Here is an 18692-nt window from a genome sequence, read left to right on the forward strand (position 1 = left end):
CCAGGCCGCCCACTGGCTGGGTAGGCGGCTGGCTGGGCGAGGTGGACAGGCCTGTTTTGGTTTTGGAGGCGGGGGCTGGAGAGCCTTGCAGTTTCCAAAACCACAGACGCCTCCTCTTTCAAATGCTTTCCCCTCTGTCAGCAGTCTCCCTGGCTCCCCTCCCGGCCCCCACAACCTCCCCAACCCCACGGCAAGAGGCCTTTGCTTCCAAAGGCCTGGCTGGTATTGGGGCTGGGGAGGGGAGGCCCGGGGGAAGCATGGCCTCTCTCGTCTAGTTGTAGATGACCCACTGCCTGCTTCCCCCCACCAGCTCCGCTGCTTGCTGTGGAGTTTCTCCCTGCCAGCTCTCTGCGAGTTTGTCTTGGCTGCCTGATTTAACTTAGCCCTGATTTAACTTAGGGCTAAGACTGGGAAATAATGCTATTTAGGTCCCTTATTGGAGAGAGACAGAGGGAGGGAGGGAAGTTGCGGGCTTGTGTTCACTTACATATTTGCACATGTACGGCCGTCTGTAGAAAACGACACATTTCACTGGATGTGCATGTCCCTGTGCCCCACTGTGTGTACCTGTGAACGCACTGTGCGTATACGTGGTGAGGGGTCAGGTGTGAGGCTGCAGGCACTGCCGGGGAGGGGTACCTGCGTTGTGGCCATGAGCAGCCAGCTGACGCATGTGTGTAAATGTTGTGTGTGGAATGGTCTACATGTGCGTGCACAAGTGGGATTGTGTGTGTGCGTGCCTGTGAGCAGTGTGGGTGGGCTGGAGGCACCATCAGGGCCATGCACGGGTAGGAGCATTTGTCACTTCTGAGTGGCCGTGACTTTATGGGGACAAAGCTGTGTGGGGGGCTTGGTGTATGATGGTGCTCAGAGCAGATGCCGGAGGGGAGGGGGGAAGGTCAAACCTTTGTCTCTGCTGTCTTCCTGGGCCAGCATCCCACTGTCCTCTGCTGCCAGGGCTCAGGGCTATGTCCTGGCCCGGCCTGGCCCCCCAGCCACGCTGCCCCATTGCTCCTAGGTCTACGGTGCCTCTGCTTTATGTTCAAGCTTGTTCTTGCTGTTTCCATGAGGTGGCCTCCTGCCCTGCACCAGGCCTCAGGGTCCCAGCCTTGCTCCACCCGCCGGATAAGCTGGGCTCCAGGTTCCTGCAGCCGGGGCTCCGGGCGTGACACCAAGCCAGCCATAGGCAGTGGCCTCCTCCAGGCCCAGGCTTGCTGCTGCCTGGCACATGGTCTCTGAGTTGTTCAGGAGCAAGCTCTGGGGGTCGGGGGAGGGTCACAGGCTCCCTGCTATGCTAGAACACGCCTTTCCAGCTGTGTTCTCCGCAGACTGAGAAACAGGCCCCACTGGTCTGTGGGCTCTGGAGGCGTTTAGGGGTTTGTTTGGGGGCCCGGCCCTAATCTCCCTACTCCCCAAGCTCCTAGATGTTGGAAAGGCCCTAGATCTACAAATGTCTCGATTCCCGATCGTCCCAGACGGCAGGCCAGGAGCCTCCCTGGAATGTTCTCAAAAGGCCCCTCACGAAGTGCCAATGCCCAGTGCTGAAGATGCTGGAGGCTCCTGGCTGAGCCCACAGCCGCCTTCAGCGCTGGTGGGGGCCGTGCCCCGGGACCAAGCCGGGCCGGGCTCTTGCTCCCGTTCCAGTTTCCACAGAGCTGGCTGAAGGAGGGCTGTGGGCTGGTCCTAAGCAGTTGCTAGGGCAGCTTCGGCTGAGGGAACACCTCCTCAGAGGAAGTGGGCAGCGAAGGGCAGAGGACGAGCAGGACACGCTCCAGACGCAACCCCAGTTCTCTTCACCTGAAGCTTCCGGGGCAAATGCGGCCTTTCTTAGTCTAGCTGCTCCGACGGTCACGCTGCGAGTCCCACGACCTCACCCACAGGATGCTGGCAGAAGCCAGACCCGCCCCCAGTTCCCAATCACCCCGATTCCCAGGCAGCCCCCTGCGCCCTCCTCCCCGACACGCCCCAGCCACAGAAGGTGAGAGAAAGTCTGGCCCCCGAATCTGAGCGAGGAGGCCACAGGGAGGAGAGGGGCAGAGGTGGGAGAGGAGGCAGGGCGTTAGCGAGTGAGCGAGAGGGAGAGAGGTGGCAGCTGCGGGTCGAGAGAAGCCAGTCACCTCGGCTGTGCTGCCTGTTGACCATCCCGCCCAGCGTCCACCGGCGATCCAGACGCCGCAGATGGGCCTTGCGTCTCTTGGACACTGGTGTGGGAGATGGCAATGGAACACGCGGCCGACGGAACCGGCGGAGAGAATGCAGATGAGGATGAGATGGGATGGGGCAGGGGAGGGATGGCAGGAGGGAAGGTTCACGCCCCCAGGTCCTCCTCGCCCGGACTAAGCCCCAGCGGCACGCACCTGCTGGATGGGGGCAGATCTGCCCGGTGACACCACTGACACCCGGGGAAAGGTTACGGTTCATACCAGTGAGCCCAGGAGGGCTGAGAACTTTGAATCCTAGCACGTTAGAGGTGAAAAGGGTCCTTAGCTCCAGCCTGGCACAGGGACAGCCCTCCAGGCAGTCCAGGGGCCCAGCACAGCGCCTGTCATGGGGCCGGAAGCCAGGAAATGTTGCGGAGTGAAATGCACACAGGGATGGACACCATTTCTTCTCCTTCCCTGCATAGTGCCCACTGAATCTGCAACAACAGGGCTTCTGAGGGCTGCAGACCCCTTTCGTCTAGCCCACCATCTCTGGGGTGGCTCCTCTGGTTGCTGGGGGCCCAGATCCACAAGCCCTCTGCCTTTCTCTGGGATGCCACAGGAATGGACCCCAGACTGGGGCAGCACCCCGGAAGCCCCCACCTCCTGGCACGGCAGAAGCTAGGTGGTACGTTGCTCAAGAATGGGGGAGGGAGGCCAGCAGTCAGGGTCAAAGCAAACCTGTCCAGACACAGCAGAGCCAAGCCCCACCAAATCCTCCTGGGGAGCGTTTGTTTTTCTTGAGGGAGGAGGGGGTGTCTCATTTGACCTGCTTCTGGTGAGCAGGAGGCCTGGACAAAAGGTTGGAGTACGGATTCAGCGGAGGCCTCACTGCCAGGTTATTGTGTCACCTGGGGCAGGCCTCTGTCCTTCTCCAAGCCTGTTCCCTCATTGATACCCCCGCCCTGGCATGGGAGGGGACAAGGGACTCAGCAGGCTCTGTGAAACAGACACGAGGTTCTGTTGGAGGCCAGATGGGAAGGACTCTGACAGCTGACCTCCCAGGCGGGTGTGTCCTGTGAGCTCCCTGTGGGCAGAGGGGTTCGGCTGACACCCAGGCCGGGGGCCCCTTCTAAGTGCTATTTCTGCAGTTGCAGCCATGCACGAGGACCACTTCATTGAAGCCTCACAAAAGCCCTGAGCCATCGGCACCATCCCCACGTTAGAAACAGGAAGCCAGAGACACAGGGGTGTTAAGAAATCTGCTGAGTAACACAGCTAAGTGTCGGGGAGCACACAGATCAAGGTGGTCTGGCTCTGGAGCCCAGACTCTCGGCCTGATGTTTTTCCCCTTTGTCCCTGTGCCCCTTGGCCCACTGGCAACGGAAAGGGCCCCAACAAGGGGGTGGGTGCCGAAGCAAACCCACCAGGGAGGAAGGCTCCGGGCATGGGGGCACGGGCAGGGACCGGGGTTCTGGTTCTGGTTCTGCCTCTGTCATGAACTGGCCCAGGGGCTCCGTGGAGGGGACACCTCTCAGGACATCTGGGAGGCAATGGATCAAGCACTTCACGGGAGCATCTGGCCAGTGTTGGGCGTGGCCGCCACCACCACCACCATCATCATCATCATCATCAGTGAGTAAGAGGGTCTTCAACCTCCACCCCGGGCCTCCTACCTCCCACCGCTAGCATTTCAGAGGAAGAGGAGCAGAGGCCAGAATGTCTGATAAGAGAAAAAAACCCCAACAGTCAACTGTCTCTTTTTTCCAAAGTAGTGAGACAAACACAAATCGTTAGGGGAGATTTGATGGGATGAAGGCTTCCATATTCTCAGGACCCAGGGACCTACAATGGGACGGCAACAGGCCTGGAGAAGAGATGGCCAGACAGGGGACCCAGGTGGGCTAATCTCTTAGCCACACGGAGGTGGGTACAGAGACTGGTGGACACACCACAGGCGCTGGGGCCTCGGGCTGGGAGACGAGCCCCGAGCCCTCCTGCCGAGCGGGGTGGAGATGCCCAAGGCATGGTGATGAAATTCCCTGCTGCCCAAACGCTGCTGGGGGGACTGGCACACGGGTCCTATTGGAAGCAAGCCGAGGAATCTGTCTGAAAGACGGTCACCCTGAGTGAACAGGCACACACACAAATCTGCACGGCCGCCTGATTGTTTGTCCAGCAAGGTCAAGGTCGTCTGCCACTTGCTACCTCTCACCCTCTGCAAAGCTCTCTCTTCAGACCAGACAGGCTTCTGTGCACACGCACCTCTCCTGCTCCTTCCCGCCTACTCCGTGTCCTGTCCTCCCTTTCCTGATGTCTCTGCTGACATTCGTGGCATAGCCTTTTCAGGCGGGGCTCCTATCACTCACTCACACACACACACACACACACACACCCCCTCTCAGAGCTGCTTAAGAGTGAAAGCCTCACGGACAGACATAAGGTGCAGCGGTGAGGAGCACCGGGCCAGGAAGCTCGACCCAGCCTCAAGCCTCACGAGGACCAACGTGCAGCTAACAGTCTGCGAGCCTCAGCTCCTACAGCTGGAAAAAGGGGATGATAACGGTGCCTCCTGGGGCGGGCGGGTGCTTTTCAAGTGCCAGGCCACACACCTGGGAGTGAGTAAGACCTCAGTTTACACCCTGGGGATTGTCAGTCCTGAGAGATCCTGGGGTGAGGCCAGCACACGGAAGTGGGTGGGAGGAGCTCAGGGGCTCGAGTCCTCCAGCGCTGCAGAGACCCAGAGATGACACTGGGCGCGGGCTCAGCCCCAGCACTCTGCAGCAGCCAGGAAGGACCAACCACCCAGCCTGAACACGCAAACTCTTCCCGACAGAGCTTAATCGCTGGAAACCCCCCCAGGGCTGCAGCCCTGGTCAAGGGACTGAAGTGAAGCATTTACACAGGAGGAAGGGTAGGGCCGCAACCGCCCGCAGGAACTGACAGTCAAGGGGAGGCTGAACGGGCAGCTGGCGCTGTGCTTGGCAGGCTGCTTATTTTGGCCTGGGCGGCATGGAATGAAGGGTGTGTGTGTATGGGGGGGAGGGGAAGGCAGGCCCGGAGGCAGGCCTCAGGCCCGGGTGACAGGCCTCCTCGCCCTGGCGCTCAGACGGGCCCGTTTGGACCGTCCACACTGACCGTTAGGGCAAGCATTCCTGCCAGGACGTGGGGGTGCTGGCAGTCCCTGGGAGCAGGCAGCCAGGAACTGAGGTGGCTCAGACTCACTGGGCTCCGGCGGCGTGCTCTGGCAAATACCTGAGTCCACAGACAGGCTGCCCAGGCCAGCGCTGGCCTGGAGGGCTGGGGGGAGGGGCAGGCTCTTTGAAACCCAATGAGAAAACACCAGAAAAACCCCACCAGGCCCGAGCTCATCAGAGGGGCTGGTGGTGCAGGGGCCACCTTGCGGTTCCTGCTACATTGACAAAGGACTCAGACCTGCGGTCTGCGTCTGTAGCCTTGGTCGGGGCAACGGACGCCCAGAGCAGCAGAAGCTATGCACACACAGCCCCTTGGGGTCGTCCCTGCATAAGAGAGCACGGCATGGGGTTGGGGAGGCAAAGCTGGGGGTCTCTGTGGGGATCCCCCGAGGAACCGAGGGCTTCTGCAGGGAAAAGGAGCTTGGGGGTCCAGTCCTAAGGCTGTTCTCTCCGGTCTCTGCCCAGAGTTGCCAAAGCCTATGATTCCCAGTCCAGGGAAATTTCTCCTCTCATGTGAGCCCATGTAGGGACAAGCAGGGACAGACCTGGGAAGGGAGGTGAGCTCATGGGCTGGCCCCAGTGAGATGGGGTCCCCAGGGAAGGGGCTGGGACATGGCCCAGCTCCCTTGAGCAGTTCTGATGGTTTTAGGGAGAAGAGTGGGAAAGCTACCTCCAGAGGAACTGGGTTCCCTCCAAGGGCCAGAAATGGGGGGGGCACCCAACCCTGGGGATCTCAAGGCAGCCTGGTCCCCACATGTGCCTCCTCATGTGCCTCATTTTCCCCTGCCCCTTGAACCTGCAGGCCCTTACCTTCCCCAGTCTTGGAAGTGTTGATGTCTGAGTCATCCCGAGTACCATTCTGGGCCTCCAGGTAGGTGGCAGGGACCCAGCCCTGCTCCTCAGAGGTGCTCACGAACCACCAGCCTGCAGAGGGGACAAGAGAGAACGCAGTCATGACTGCCCAGCGGGATGGGGGGGGAGGGGACAGGGCACAGAGCCAGACAGCCTGGGCACCCAGCAAATGCCTGGGTCATGTCTGGCCTCCAGAAGCCTGCGTCACACTGAGAAGAAGCCAAACGCACTCCCCAAGGGGAGGCCTCGATGGACAGTGATCCACACTTACACAAGTGATGGAAAAATTTAACAATGAGAATGAAACAAGGATATATCAAATGAGTGAAAATCACCCTGCAGGAAAGGCCAAGGACGCTCCGGCTAAACACAGAGACCATTCAGGTGTATTAGGACTGGACCATTCAGGAAACCCAGTGGAACTACTGGTGTGGTTGGGAGTTTAGCGTTCAAGGCTTTCAGAGGGATCCAGAGATAAATGCGTCACGGTGACCTGTGGATGGTGGCTGCGCCCCTTTCCCCATCGGGGGTCAGTGGCATTTGCACATCACGGCTACTCACGGCTGCCCTTGACTGTGTTGACACGTCAGTCACCCTAAGCGGGCACCACACCCTTAAGTGACCATTCACGGTCATGGCCAAATGATAAAAGCTCACTGGTTTTCTTTCTTGTTCGGTAGCACGTTCATTTATCACTTAAACAAATGCTGACCAAGCAAAGCACCCTGAGCACCTGGGTCCTGGGCCCCCACCCACTGCCGTCTGTCTCTTCTCAGAAGGTACTCGTCACACGACCTTGTCTTTGCGCCCATCCCACTCCGATCCTTCTCTACGCCCAAAGCCATCTGGCACCAATTCTCTTTTCTGTCCACGACCGAGCTCTCTGTTTCCAAATACAGATGGTTCCCTGGAAAGACATACTGGGCTTCTCCTGGGGCAGCCTGGAGACCCCTTTGCTGCCCATAGCAGGGAGTGGCTGTCTGGGGAGGGGGACACTGGGAGCCTCCTGGCTGCTCCTTGCTGGGAGGTAGAGGCAACTACCTGAGGGACAGAGGAAAACAGTGGTGCTCCTGCACAGGCCCTCGGCACCCTGAGCCACCTCCAAGGTCTTCCGCTAGGTCCCCACTGCCTCACGGAACAGGCCTGGGGGAGCGAGCAGCCTGTGCTGCAGTCTCGAACGCCCGCCACACCTCACCCTCCCAGGAGTTCCAGGACCCTCCGCACGCAGCGCTGCAAAGCCCACGAGACAGTTAGGTCTGCACAGCACCGTGATGACAGACGTGTGTTGCTGTCTGCTTGTCCACACAGCACCGAGAGTGAACGCCAACGTAAACTGCGGATCTCGGTGCCTGGGATGTGTCAGCGCAGTTTCATCCATAACGAGCAGACCGCTCTAGTTGGGGGGAGAGTTCTAGCACGTGTGGGGACAGGAAGCGTACAGCAAATCCGTTCTGCAGCTCGGCTTTGCTCCAGACCTAGAACTGCTCTAAAATACACCAGTCTTAACCAACAAACAGGGAAAGCCTTACACGAGTGGTCTGGAATTTCAAGGCCCACGCCTCTTTGGCTCAGGGGCCTGAGCTGGGTCCCTGTCCCCTCTGGAACCCAGGGTGGATGCCTTCCCCCACTTCCACTCCCTCCCCCTCCAGAGTCGGTCTTTCCCCAGAGTGAGATGGTGGGGGCGCATGAACATCCTGGCCACCGAGGGGGGTCCCTGGAGCAGTCGGGCTATGCTCCTAGGATCCCAGGCCACAGCGGCATAGCTGTTTCCAAGACGGTGGCTGATGGAGGTCCCAAAGAAACCAGAAGGCATGGACTCACAGGGGTCTTGATCCCTTCTCCTGGCTTCTGGGGGAGCACTGTCTGGAACCCAGCCATTTCCACCATGAAACACCAGCCCCAGGGGCTCCTGTGCAGGCCCTGACCAGAGGCCATGCAAGAGGGTTCCCGCCTCGGAGTTTTTCCACCACGAAGGTGGCTCTGCCTCCTTGACCGCAGGAGCGGGCACACCCGCTCCATCATCTGACCCATCTGCCTTCTCCCTGCATGCTGTAACGGTTCCAGGGCTTTCCCAAGAACCGACGCGGGTGCTCTGGCACGCTGAAGGCTCAGTCCCCCGTAAACCAGGAACTGCAGGGCTATGTGGGAAGAGACGGAATGAGAGCCAAGTCAGTAAAGCGGCCGCACAGTCCAGAGATGGAGAAAGTCAGTCCTCACGAACATCATTCAGGCTTCAGGTTCCAAGTGGGTTGAAGCTGGACCACCCTGCTGGACACCCAAACGACAGCGAGCCCTTGACCTTCTGTGTTATTTAATGAAGCCGGAGCACGTTCCAATCACCAGAACCTGAGTGTCCTCACTAACACCATCTCTACCAGCAGCCACCAAGGTTCATGACCGAAGGTCTGCCACCGTGAGTCAAAGCTGGCGACAAAATGCAAGTCCACGGGGCATCTGCCCCCACAGGCCTCAGCAGTTGGGGACAGGACCTTCTGTTCTGAGCCACTCTCGGTAACCAGTACCTCCCCCAAATTCCCACTCAGCAGGATAACCTCCAAGAGCCCCAAAGAACAGTCACCACAATTCCCAACTTGGAATTACTTTCAGGAGGGTCTTAAAGGCTGTCTCTCTCCCATGATCCCCAGGTGCAGGCCCCAATGCCTAAAGCACACAGGTTTTGGTTCCCATACCTCCAGGTCCTCACCAACCTGACCACTCCAGTTCTGCCCCCCAGAGCCAAGGCAAATCACAGCGGGCTACGGAAGTCCCCTGAAGGCTTGCCGTCAAAAGGGAGCTTTGCTTCCCAGGAGGGGGCTTCCCCAGGATGGGCCTGGGCTGGAGCCAGGGATCTTACGGTCATCGGAAAAAATGGGGATGTGCCCGAGAAACAGTGGAACTTGGAAGCATGTGTCTTGGTGAGGATTTGCCAACATCCCTCCATGCACAGCCCCTCCCAGCCTCGTCTATACCAAGGTGTGCCTCTGCCAAATCCACCCTCAGAAACAATCCCTTTCTGTCTCCACTGGGAGACTATCCCCTCCTTTCTCTGTAGGAGCCCAGGGCTTCCCAGGAAAGCGGGCAACTTGGTGGTTGCCTGGATGGCCACAATGTCTTCTAAGCCTTCTGTGTCTGGTATTTGGGCTCCACAAAGCCATCTTCAGTAGAGGCAAAGGAGGCAAGCCCCTCTGTGGGCACCAGGATGGCTGGGGTGGGAGGAGGAGGAGGTGGGAGGGAGAGATTTTCTCCATCAATCCCCACGGAGCTTGTCTGTGTCCTCACCTAGTGTGAACTGAGTCCCATCAGCCTACTGACCTCCTGTTTTCTCCCTCTCCCCCCAGCGCCATACTGGGGACCAGCCCCTATATGGGCCTTTCCCCATGGATCCAAGAACTTCATAATCCCAGGGTTCAGGTCTCTTTGCTGCTGGCATTATCTCCCCTATCCCCTTATTTCATCCTCTGAGAATCCTTCCTTGTACATCCTACTCTCTCATTGCCCCCAGGAGCTGGAGTCCCTGACAGTTTTGCTGAGAACAATGGCCTGGGCTTCCACTCCAGCCCTGAAATATGCAGAACTAGGCTGAGTGGCTCCGAGTCCCGGGTCGCTCCTGCCCCAGGCCCTGCAGAGAAAAGCCTGCTCTTGGCGTGGCTGCGGGGCCCCTCCACTGAGCAAAGACAGACAGGCTCCAACACTGCCCAGGTGGGCATGGGGGAATGTGGGCAGAGGTGCCCACCCCAGCTCCCTACAGACCTCCCAGGAGCCTGGCACGAGTCACACAGCTGGGCCTCTGGGGGAGGCTCCCTGGGCCCGCGCCCACCCACGGCTGCTGACAAGCCTCTCCCAGATGCCAGCAGCTCAGACATCAGCTGCTGTAACTGGGGCCCCCGACAAAAGTCCCTTCTGCTCCACCAAAGAGCAATTAAAAGCCTGAACCCTTGGTGTTGGCCTGGCTGGCCAAGAGCACTCCAGCATCAGCCAGCCCCTCGGGACTCCCTGGCTCACCTCCAGTGCCCATGGCATCCACTCTTCCACAGAGGCAGACACGTGTGGGCTGCATGTGGGGGTAGGTGTGGACAAGGCTTCGTATTTCTGAGTACACAAGAGTGTGCTATGCCCGCATATGTATCTCCGTGGGGGTGTGCATTGGTTCTACGTGATGATTACGGTCAGATGCAAACTTTTTATACGATATTTAATCTTAAAGAATCTCATGAAGTGTTACTGTCATCACCATCCCCATTTTCCAGGTGAGGAAACTGAGGCAAAGATCATGATTAGGAAGAGGCAGAGCTGGACCTCAATGAACCCAGGCAGCTGGGCGCCAGGGACCATATCTTCACCACTGCAGAAGTAGATAAGGAATTTGTCTGGTGTGTGCACAAGAGCAGATGTGACTCCTTGAGAACACGTGCCCCTGGATACTGGTATGTGATACCTGTCGCTGAGCGTGTGATCCCGTGTGTGTATGCCAGGAACCGAGATACAGGGCTGTGTGAACTTGAGTGTCTGTGTACGGAGGACGGTCCTCTGGAAGTAGAAGGTAATACATTAGGGATCTAGGGTCAGAAAGACAAAGTCAGGTCCTGGCTTGCCACTTCCTGTGTGATCTTGGGCAAATCAGTAAACCTCTCTGAGCCTCAGTCTTCCCTCCCTGATACGGGGATGATTAACGGAGCTTACCTCCTAAGGTGGAAGGGGACAAATGAGATGAAAGTAGCTTAGCCTGAGGCCTAACCCAGACCTGGAGGTCAAAAACCTTGAGCTGTTATTAACGGGATGGTGGCTGTTCAGTATTCCCCTAGGCTAACAGCTAGCACCACGGGTGCCCGGTGCTGTCTGCCTGCAGAGTAGGTCAGGAGACGCTCAGTACAGCTTGGTGAATGGACTTGCGTGTGTGCGCATGTGCACGCGTGTTTGCATACCCACGTACCCATGTAGCTAATCTGTGTAGTTCAGGGACTGCCTTCAGGGGTTCCAGAGAATGGGAGAGGCTACCTTTTGCTCTTTCCTTAGCTGATGCAATTCATGAAAGCAAGCACGGTAGGAAATGGGGCCAGAAGGGAGAAGTCTCCGGGGTTTCCCTCCCTGCTCCACACGCCGGGTTATCCTCAGCCTGGCCCCTGTCCTTCAGCTCACACAGGGCCCCAGGACAGAGGTCCTCCAGCTTCCTCTCCCCTGTCCTACCACCTCAGCAAGCCCTCCCCGACCGATCTCCAGATCCCAACAGCATCCCGAGGACCAGCCCCACAATTCACAGCGGCTCATGTGCACGCACTTGGAGTACTGGTCTAGCTGAGACTGTAAGCACCATGTTTGCTTTGTCTCTAGGGCAGAACTGAGCTTTCAGCAAGCAGCGTGGCAAATGTGGAAACTGAGGCACTGGGCCCAAGTGCTAGAGTCAAAGATCTGAGCCTGATCCCAGCCCTGCCACCTCCACGCTCTGTGACCTCAGGAAAGGGACTGAACCTGTGGCACGAGGACTTCATCTGTAAGCGCACCATCTGCCTTGCAGGCTGGCGGGAGGATGGAGAAGGCCAAGAACAGCGCGGAGGGTCTGGCACAGCAGGTGTCCACTGAACGGAAGCGATAAGCTTTACTGGGGGCCTAAAGCCACAGGATGTGGAAGGTTGGGTGGCCAGCACTCACAGATGTCCAGGGGCCCGAGTCACCTCTGCGTTTTTCATGTCTCCAGGAAGATGGGGCTGCGCTCCAAGTGGGCCTGTCAGCCTTCCTCTCTCCATCCTCTCCGCCTTCGTTCTTGGGAGAGGAAATGTGGTGAGGTTTCATGAAGGGGCCTATCACCGGACTGAGGAAGTGGCCAGAGCTGGGCTCAGACGGGGGGAGGGCGGTTCGGCCGAGCTGACAAATTTGGCCTTGTCCCGAGAAGTCAACTCTTGTTTCCAGGCAGAAGGGGAGGAAGCTCTTTTTTGGAAGGAGGTGGGGAGCAGAGAACTTAGTGGAACAGGAGATGGTAGAGACCCCCAAAGGGCCTGGACTGCTGTGGAGTCCCCTCCGCAGACCCCTGCCTTCCAGCCTGGCAGCCAGGTCCCCCCATCCCTGGCAGGGGACAGGAGAGGGGCTACCATGCCTGCTGCTCTGCGTGGGAAGCTGCAAACTGTGGCAGAGGGGCCCTGAGAAGGGAACCCCCCCCCCACCCCGTCACTGGAGGTACTGCAGAAGCCTTCATCCTGGGGGCTCTAGGGTGATCTTTGGAGCTAAGTCCCCAGACCGGAGAAGCTGTCTGGGAGAATCCCTGGCTGGCCAGTCACCTGAACACTTCTTGAGGGCCGTGTCTCCATAGCTCCAGAACAATGTCATTCAGCCAGGCTGCCCTCTCCAGAGGGCAAAGGCACAGAAATAACAGCAATGTCACCTGTCATAGCAGCCAACTCTGCTTGCGGGCCTCTGTAAGAACGTACTTCACCGTGGCCCAGGGGCTGAGGGGGCAGAAGGCCACACCGGGGCAGCCTGGCCAGCACCTCCAGCTCAGGGTAGGGAAGGCGACCCCCAGCCCCAAGAGGGAAAAGCTTCGTCTCAGAAGCCAGACCCTCCCTCTTCCCAGGCTGAGCATAATCCTCAGATGTTGGGCCAGTTTCAAAGCCCTCTAAAATGGACTCTAACTGGGGCTGGGCGATGCTAGCATTGGGGGAGGGACAGGAAAGAGTGGAGAGGAAATGGAGACAGAGTCAGAGGTAGGGACAGACAGAAGGTGGGGATGGGAGGACTTGGGCCAGGGGCCAGAGCCTTTAACCTCTCCAAGAGGGGGCTGAACCCGGCCAAGGCCAGCAGGAAGTGATGGGCACTCCCAGGACACTGCTGTCCCCAGGCTGACCAGGCCACAATGGCCTCCTTAACGAGAGCGGATAATGAGCTCTTTAGGGCCAGAGGAGGCCAGCTGCACACAATTAGGTTGTTAATAAAGTCTTCTGAGGTCACAGCTCAGCCTAGGACAAAACAGCTGGTGGGGGAGGGGACCCTGCTCCTTCCTCTCCCTCTGAAGTTCTCCCTGTTCTTCAAGGTGCTGTCCTCCAGGAGGCCTTCCCTGACCGCCCCTTGCCTTCCTGGCCCTGCTCACCCCAGGATTCAGCCCATGGGCACAACTTAGTCCTTCCAAGATCTCGGTTCGGACCCTGGCTTCACCATGTCCTAGCTGTGCCCTGGAACAGGTTGCTGGCCTCCCTAGGGCCTTGTCATACCAGGGTACTATGATCTGCTTGTGGGACAGCCTGACATCGGCGACATGCACTGTACTTCATAACCAACGGCCTACCCAGCATCTTGTCTGTGCTGAGCATTCCAGACATGGGGGTGCTACGGAAAACACACGGGCCTCAGGTGCTCTCCCCGCCTGCCCCCTGCATGGCACACAGGATGAGCCCAAGCACAGCCAGTGTCCTGGTGCCGAAGCCAGCAGGAGAAGGCTGGGTTCTCCTCCAGAGGGTGACAGGCAGGGAATCTCAATTCCAAGTTTGGGAGAGCCCAGCAGACTTTAGGCTCCCTCCTCCAGGACTTTCGCAGGGTCTAACGGGTTCAGGCAGAGAGGGGCATCCCTGGAGAGCTACTGCAAGGCCAGGCCTCCGTGGAGGCAAGGGTGTGACGGCAGGGTGGGGTCAGGGACAGAGCTAGGGACCCCAGAGGCATGGCACGGGCTCAGACTGGAGCTCCCTTGACAGTGCCCTGTCCAGGCAGTCCCATATTCTTCTCCTGCAGTGGTTTGGAGCGGGGGGGGGGGGGGGGGGGAAGGTAGCAAGGATTTGGGAGCCCTGAATGGGGGTGTGGTGCTAAGAAGGGGAAGGGTGCTGAGCGGGGCCTGGCCAGGCACCTGAGACCATGCTGCCCACCCTGCCACACCATACCTGGCACACAGCTGGGCCCACAGGGGCTGCTTCTGCCCTGGAGCTGTCCTGACCCCTTTGCCATGACCTCGGGGCAGATCGGAGGTTTTGACCTGAGAGGGACCAGAGACACTGGAAGGGCTGGCCGCCCATAATTATGCTGTGCCTTTAAGAACAACGAAAGGCAGCCCACCCTCGGCCAGGCCTCCCCTGGCCAGAAGGCTGTCACGGAGGCCTCTTGCCAAGACACACTCCAGCTCACAGCACGCGGTCGCCTCGCTCCAAAGCAAACAGGAGCGGGTAAGGGCTCCCCCAGTCTCTCCCAGAGCACCCCCACAGCCTCTGCCTTCCTGCCTGACCCATTCTTCTTGCTCCATCTCTGGCACCTATCCCTGCTCTGCTGCCCATGGCTCTCCCTTCCCCCAGATGGGGCTCTCAGGCCAGGGGGCCCCAGAACCTTCCCTGGGCGCCTGAGGCCCGGATTCCAAGACCATTAGCACAAGCTGCTACGTCAGTTTGGAAGGCTCTGTGGAGTCCACGGCGAGAAGACAGCAAGCACTGGGCTGTTCCCCCCAACTCAGAGCCAGCCTGCCCAGCTCACTGGACGGGCCCAGAAGGCTGGGGCTATGGGTGAGGCACCCAGGAGAAGGCCTGACTACTGAATGTTTGCAGGCAGAGTAGGGGCACATGATAAAATGACAGGTACAAGAGAACCATGGTTCTAAGCAAGGACTCTAGAGCCAGGCTGCCTGTGTTTCAGTCCCAGCCCTGCTACCAACTGGCTGCTTGAATTTGGGCCAACAGCCTCAATCTTCTCATCTGTAAAATGGACCTATAGTAGCACTTCTATCGCCCAGCGTTGTAAAGGGTACAGGAGTTAACCTACAAGAAGTGTTCACAATCAGGCCTGGTTCCCAGCAAGGCCCATCAAAGAGCTATTATTAAAGTTGAAGTGTAAGCTGCAGGGACTTTAAGGAAGGAAGCATGACCTCAATGCCCCTCAGTGAGTAAGGCTAGGGCTGCGCAGGGAGGCAGGTGGGTCTTGGGTGTCTGGAGTCTCAAGGAGAGTGTCGCTCTTGGTGTCCCTTCACTGGCCCTTGACCTTGGCTGGTCTCTACTGAAAGCAGGGTCTGGTTCTGTGCCTGCAGGGGTGCGGGTGGGGGCCGGGTGAAGTAGAGAATGCAAGATGGCCCAAGGCCCTTCCAGAAACAGCAGAGCAGGGTGGGCCGGACAGCCCCATGCCACAGATGTGTCAGTTGTTGCTACGTTTACTGAAGGAATTACAGACATCAGGGATGAGACTGAGTAGCCAGGGAAGAATTCCCAGAGTCCTGAACTGAACCTCAGATCCCATCTGGAGAGGAGGGGAGGAAGGGGGCATCCTGGTGGGGGAAACAGGACAGGCAGAGCGGTGGGAGCACGTGTGGCCCAACCCAGTAATATGCATGGTGCTCCAGGGTGGGGATCTTGCCAGATGAACTTGGGGCCCCGATCACCTTCAATGTCACAAGGGAGGGGTGGGCTTCTGAGAATCCCATCAGGTAGGTTAGAGCCTCCCAGGCAGATGCCTGAAATAATGCTCAGGGTAAGGGCAGTAGCAACTTGCCTGATGCCCCAGGCAAGAGCAAGAGGTAAGTAGAAACAGAGAGGGCACAGTGCTGCCTCAAGACAGGAAGGGGGTCTGCAGGACTCCTGCTCACAGCCGGGCCATTTTCTCTCAGGCAGCAGGGCACCCACCCTGGAAAGTGCAGACCGGGAGCGGGTGGGCCAATGGACCTGTGGGGCAGGGATGGCAGCGCTGCAGGGGATGGAGGCCAAACTGAAAGGCTGCCCTCCACAAGCTCTCATTAGCTGGTGCTGAGACCAAGTCTGGAGAGCACTTGACAGAGAGCCCGCCAGGCCACCAGCACAGGTCCAGGCCACCAGCACAGGTCCAGGAAGACACAGACAGGGGAGCAAGGCCAGAGGACACAGCCCGGGCAAAAGTGCCAACTTCCAAAGAAGAAGGTGAATTCCACAGTAGAGATGGGCAACCTCAAGGCTGGTTCTGATGGAGTGAAACATGGATGCCTCAAGGGATGGCTGGAGAGCCTGTGATGGGGTTCTGAGCATTCCCAAGACAGAAAGCTGAGCAGAAAGACACAACAGGAAGGAAGGGGGCCAGGCCCCGCTGGCTTCTGATAACGAGCAAACCGCTGGCCCGGGTCTGGGATGTGTCATAGCTGAGCCATCCAGGCCTTGGGGCTCTCACGACCCCCCTGGGGGTGGCAGGGCTGCGCCGAGAGATTCGTAGCTGAGAGCGGACCGTTTCGAAAGAGCGTGTGATGATTCGCTGGCTACAGCCTAGAGGGGGGCTCTGTTGGGAGACTGTCCTGCTGCATGTTTTCATCAGTCCCAAGATGAGGAAAGAGGGGCTGAGCAGGGAGCAGCACTGCATTTGCTGAAAGCTGTGCCGGGATCAGGAGCTACCCTTGCCACCCACCCCCCGGAAAGTCTGAACAGATGGTAATGATAGGTCAACTGTGACAAGATGAAAAGGGTAGATAGACCAGAGGACAGGCAATCTTATCATCTTATAATTGATCGTGCAAACCTCCTGGCGCGGAAGGGGGGTGCTAGTCATAACTCTGCCAAAATACTAGGTGCCACCTGGGAGGGACCCGGGCAGTCGGAGAGCGTGGGCATCCCTACTCAAGGGTGAGGGTAAGAAAGGTCCTGGGGTTTGGGCGGACCGCGAGTTCAGTGAGTCCAGGTCTGGGAAATCTCAGGCTGCACGAGGAGACCCCTGGAATGGGTGATCTACCCGGGGTGCCAGGCTTAGAAGGGCCAGCAGCAGGATGAGCACGGCAGGGGGCTGACTCCCTGGGCAGCAACCATGCACACAGCTCCCTTTAGGAAAGACTCCAGCTGCCGCTTCCTTTGCAGAAGACGACCAACGCCACGTGTTCCATTAGTTCCCCCAATTTCCACTGGACAGATGAGCCAGAGAAACCAGCCTCCTCACTCTGCTTCCCCTTTCTACAGTCTACAAATCAGACTCAGTTCTCAGCCGGCAAGGGCGTGGCTCGCTCCCCGCCCCGCCTACCTCCCCACCCCCGATCCCGCCTTCCGGCCCTGCCATTCCGCCCCAGCCAGGAGGGGGCTAACAGGTGGTTTCCGGCCCCATCTCCAGATCGCCTCTCTCTCTCTCTCACCCTCTCTAAGCCCACATGGCAGGGCAAGGCAGGGCGCTCAGGCTGCTCATTTTTCTGGCGCAAGATCCTACCCAAAGGCTTTGCCACGAGACAGGGACTTCAGATCAGCGTTTCTCAACCTCAGAGGCCTCCCTGCTATGCAGGCCTTTTGCCATATCCTTGTGCTACATATACTGTGGTTCACAGAGCAAATATATACTTGAAGCAGTGGTCTTTTTTTTCCCCCCTCTAACTTCAAGCAAATAATTTGTTTAGGAAACTTCAGATCACTACCATGAATAAACAGGACCACCAGCCCCAACCATAAAATTACCAAGAACAAAGCAATATAGGAAACCTGAGCTGTGCTGAGTCTGAAGAGGGCTGCGCCTATAGCCTGTTCCCCCTGTCATGAAAAGAGATTTACTGGAGATGGGTCCAAGACAGTAGACCATCAAACTGAGGTAAATCAGAAGGCTTGGACGGGAATGGGAACAGGACAAAGTCCGCTCACTGTGTGTTGTGGAAGTACTTAGCACTGGCTCTCTGCACTGTCGTAAGTCAGGCCATGTACCATGGTGTTGCGTGGCCAACATTTTTAGGAAGGGCACTTTGGGCTACGGTGATATTTTTCATTCCAAATGGCCGAATGAAGAGGCTGAAGTGCCCTTATTGGTGAGAGTAGTGTATTACATAGCGTGTGCTGATGAGGGCAGTGGCAAGAAATCAAAGAGAAAAGGGTGGCCAGACCCTAGCGGTGTGTCTAGTACCTTCTACGTGTGTTTCCAGTCTGGAGAGAAGAGTGGAGGGAATCCTTTGTAGCTGGTACCCATCTCCGGAAGTAGGAGTCAGCTGTATTTTTACACTAGCTGACTTCAGTGCCTGAGAAGTATAGATGGAGGAGTTTGTGTATTTTTTCCCTTTTCTCTTTCTGCCAACAATGAAGGCTTCTTGGCCCCAGAACTGAGTTGGCTTCCACGACAAGCCTTAGGCTGACAACCCTCCCCTCACTCCCAGCTGAGTTCAGCCCTTCTTCAATTGGGGCAAAAATACAACAGGGGCAATTTCAACTTTAAAGAACATCTCCATAAACAAAACAAACCCACTCCACAATTTGTCTAGGGCATTCCTCCCTCCAAACCCTCCTGATTTAATTTCTGGGGAATTTTAAATAGAGGCCTTGCAAAATTCTGTACCGCCTGACGTCAACAGCTCTCTGACAACGTGGATTCCTCGTCGCTGTGTGGGGAACAGCCGCCACCAATACTGAGGCTTTTCCAGGCTCCTTTCCCAGTTGGAATTTGGGAGCCACTGGTGTCACTCTGGGAGACTGTGGCAGAAGGAGGGTACCCAGGAGTGTCCCACTTGGGGTCCTGTGACTCCCTTGCCCGAACCTTGGGCATCACTGAGCACCAGATATGCAGAGGAGCTATCCAAGGGGTACCTGTACTAGTGTGTGCTTTCAGAGAAAAATGGAAATACGTTCATGTTTCA

At 57.9% G+C, this 18692-nt stretch overlaps 1 protein-coding gene across 6 annotated transcripts in view; it reads right to left on the reverse strand.

Annotated features, from left to right (window-relative positions):
* The window catches only part of SH3PXD2A (SH3 and PX domains 2A), a 234804-nt gene that overhangs the window by 22446 nt on the left and 193666 nt on the right, over positions 1–18692 (reverse strand). For 4 of the 6 annotated variants that reach the window (XM_046027608.1, XM_046027607.1, XM_046027612.1 and 1 more), the window contains 2 exons: positions 6149–6262; positions 2118–2201 (listed from right to left, as the gene is read on the reverse strand). In XM_046027608.1, the coding sequence (XP_045883564.1) occupies positions 2118–2201; positions 6149–6262 (198 nt within the window). The remainder of the gene's footprint in view (positions 1–2117; positions 2202–6148; positions 6263–18692) is intronic. The other 2 variants (XM_046027609.1, XM_046027610.1) reach the window with 1 other exon arrangement.

This window comes from Meles meles, chromosome 13, assembly GCF_922984935.1.
Source record: "Meles meles chromosome 13, mMelMel3.1 paternal haplotype, whole genome shotgun sequence".
NCBI lineage: Eukaryota > Metazoa > Chordata > Mammalia > Carnivora > Mustelidae > Meles > Meles meles.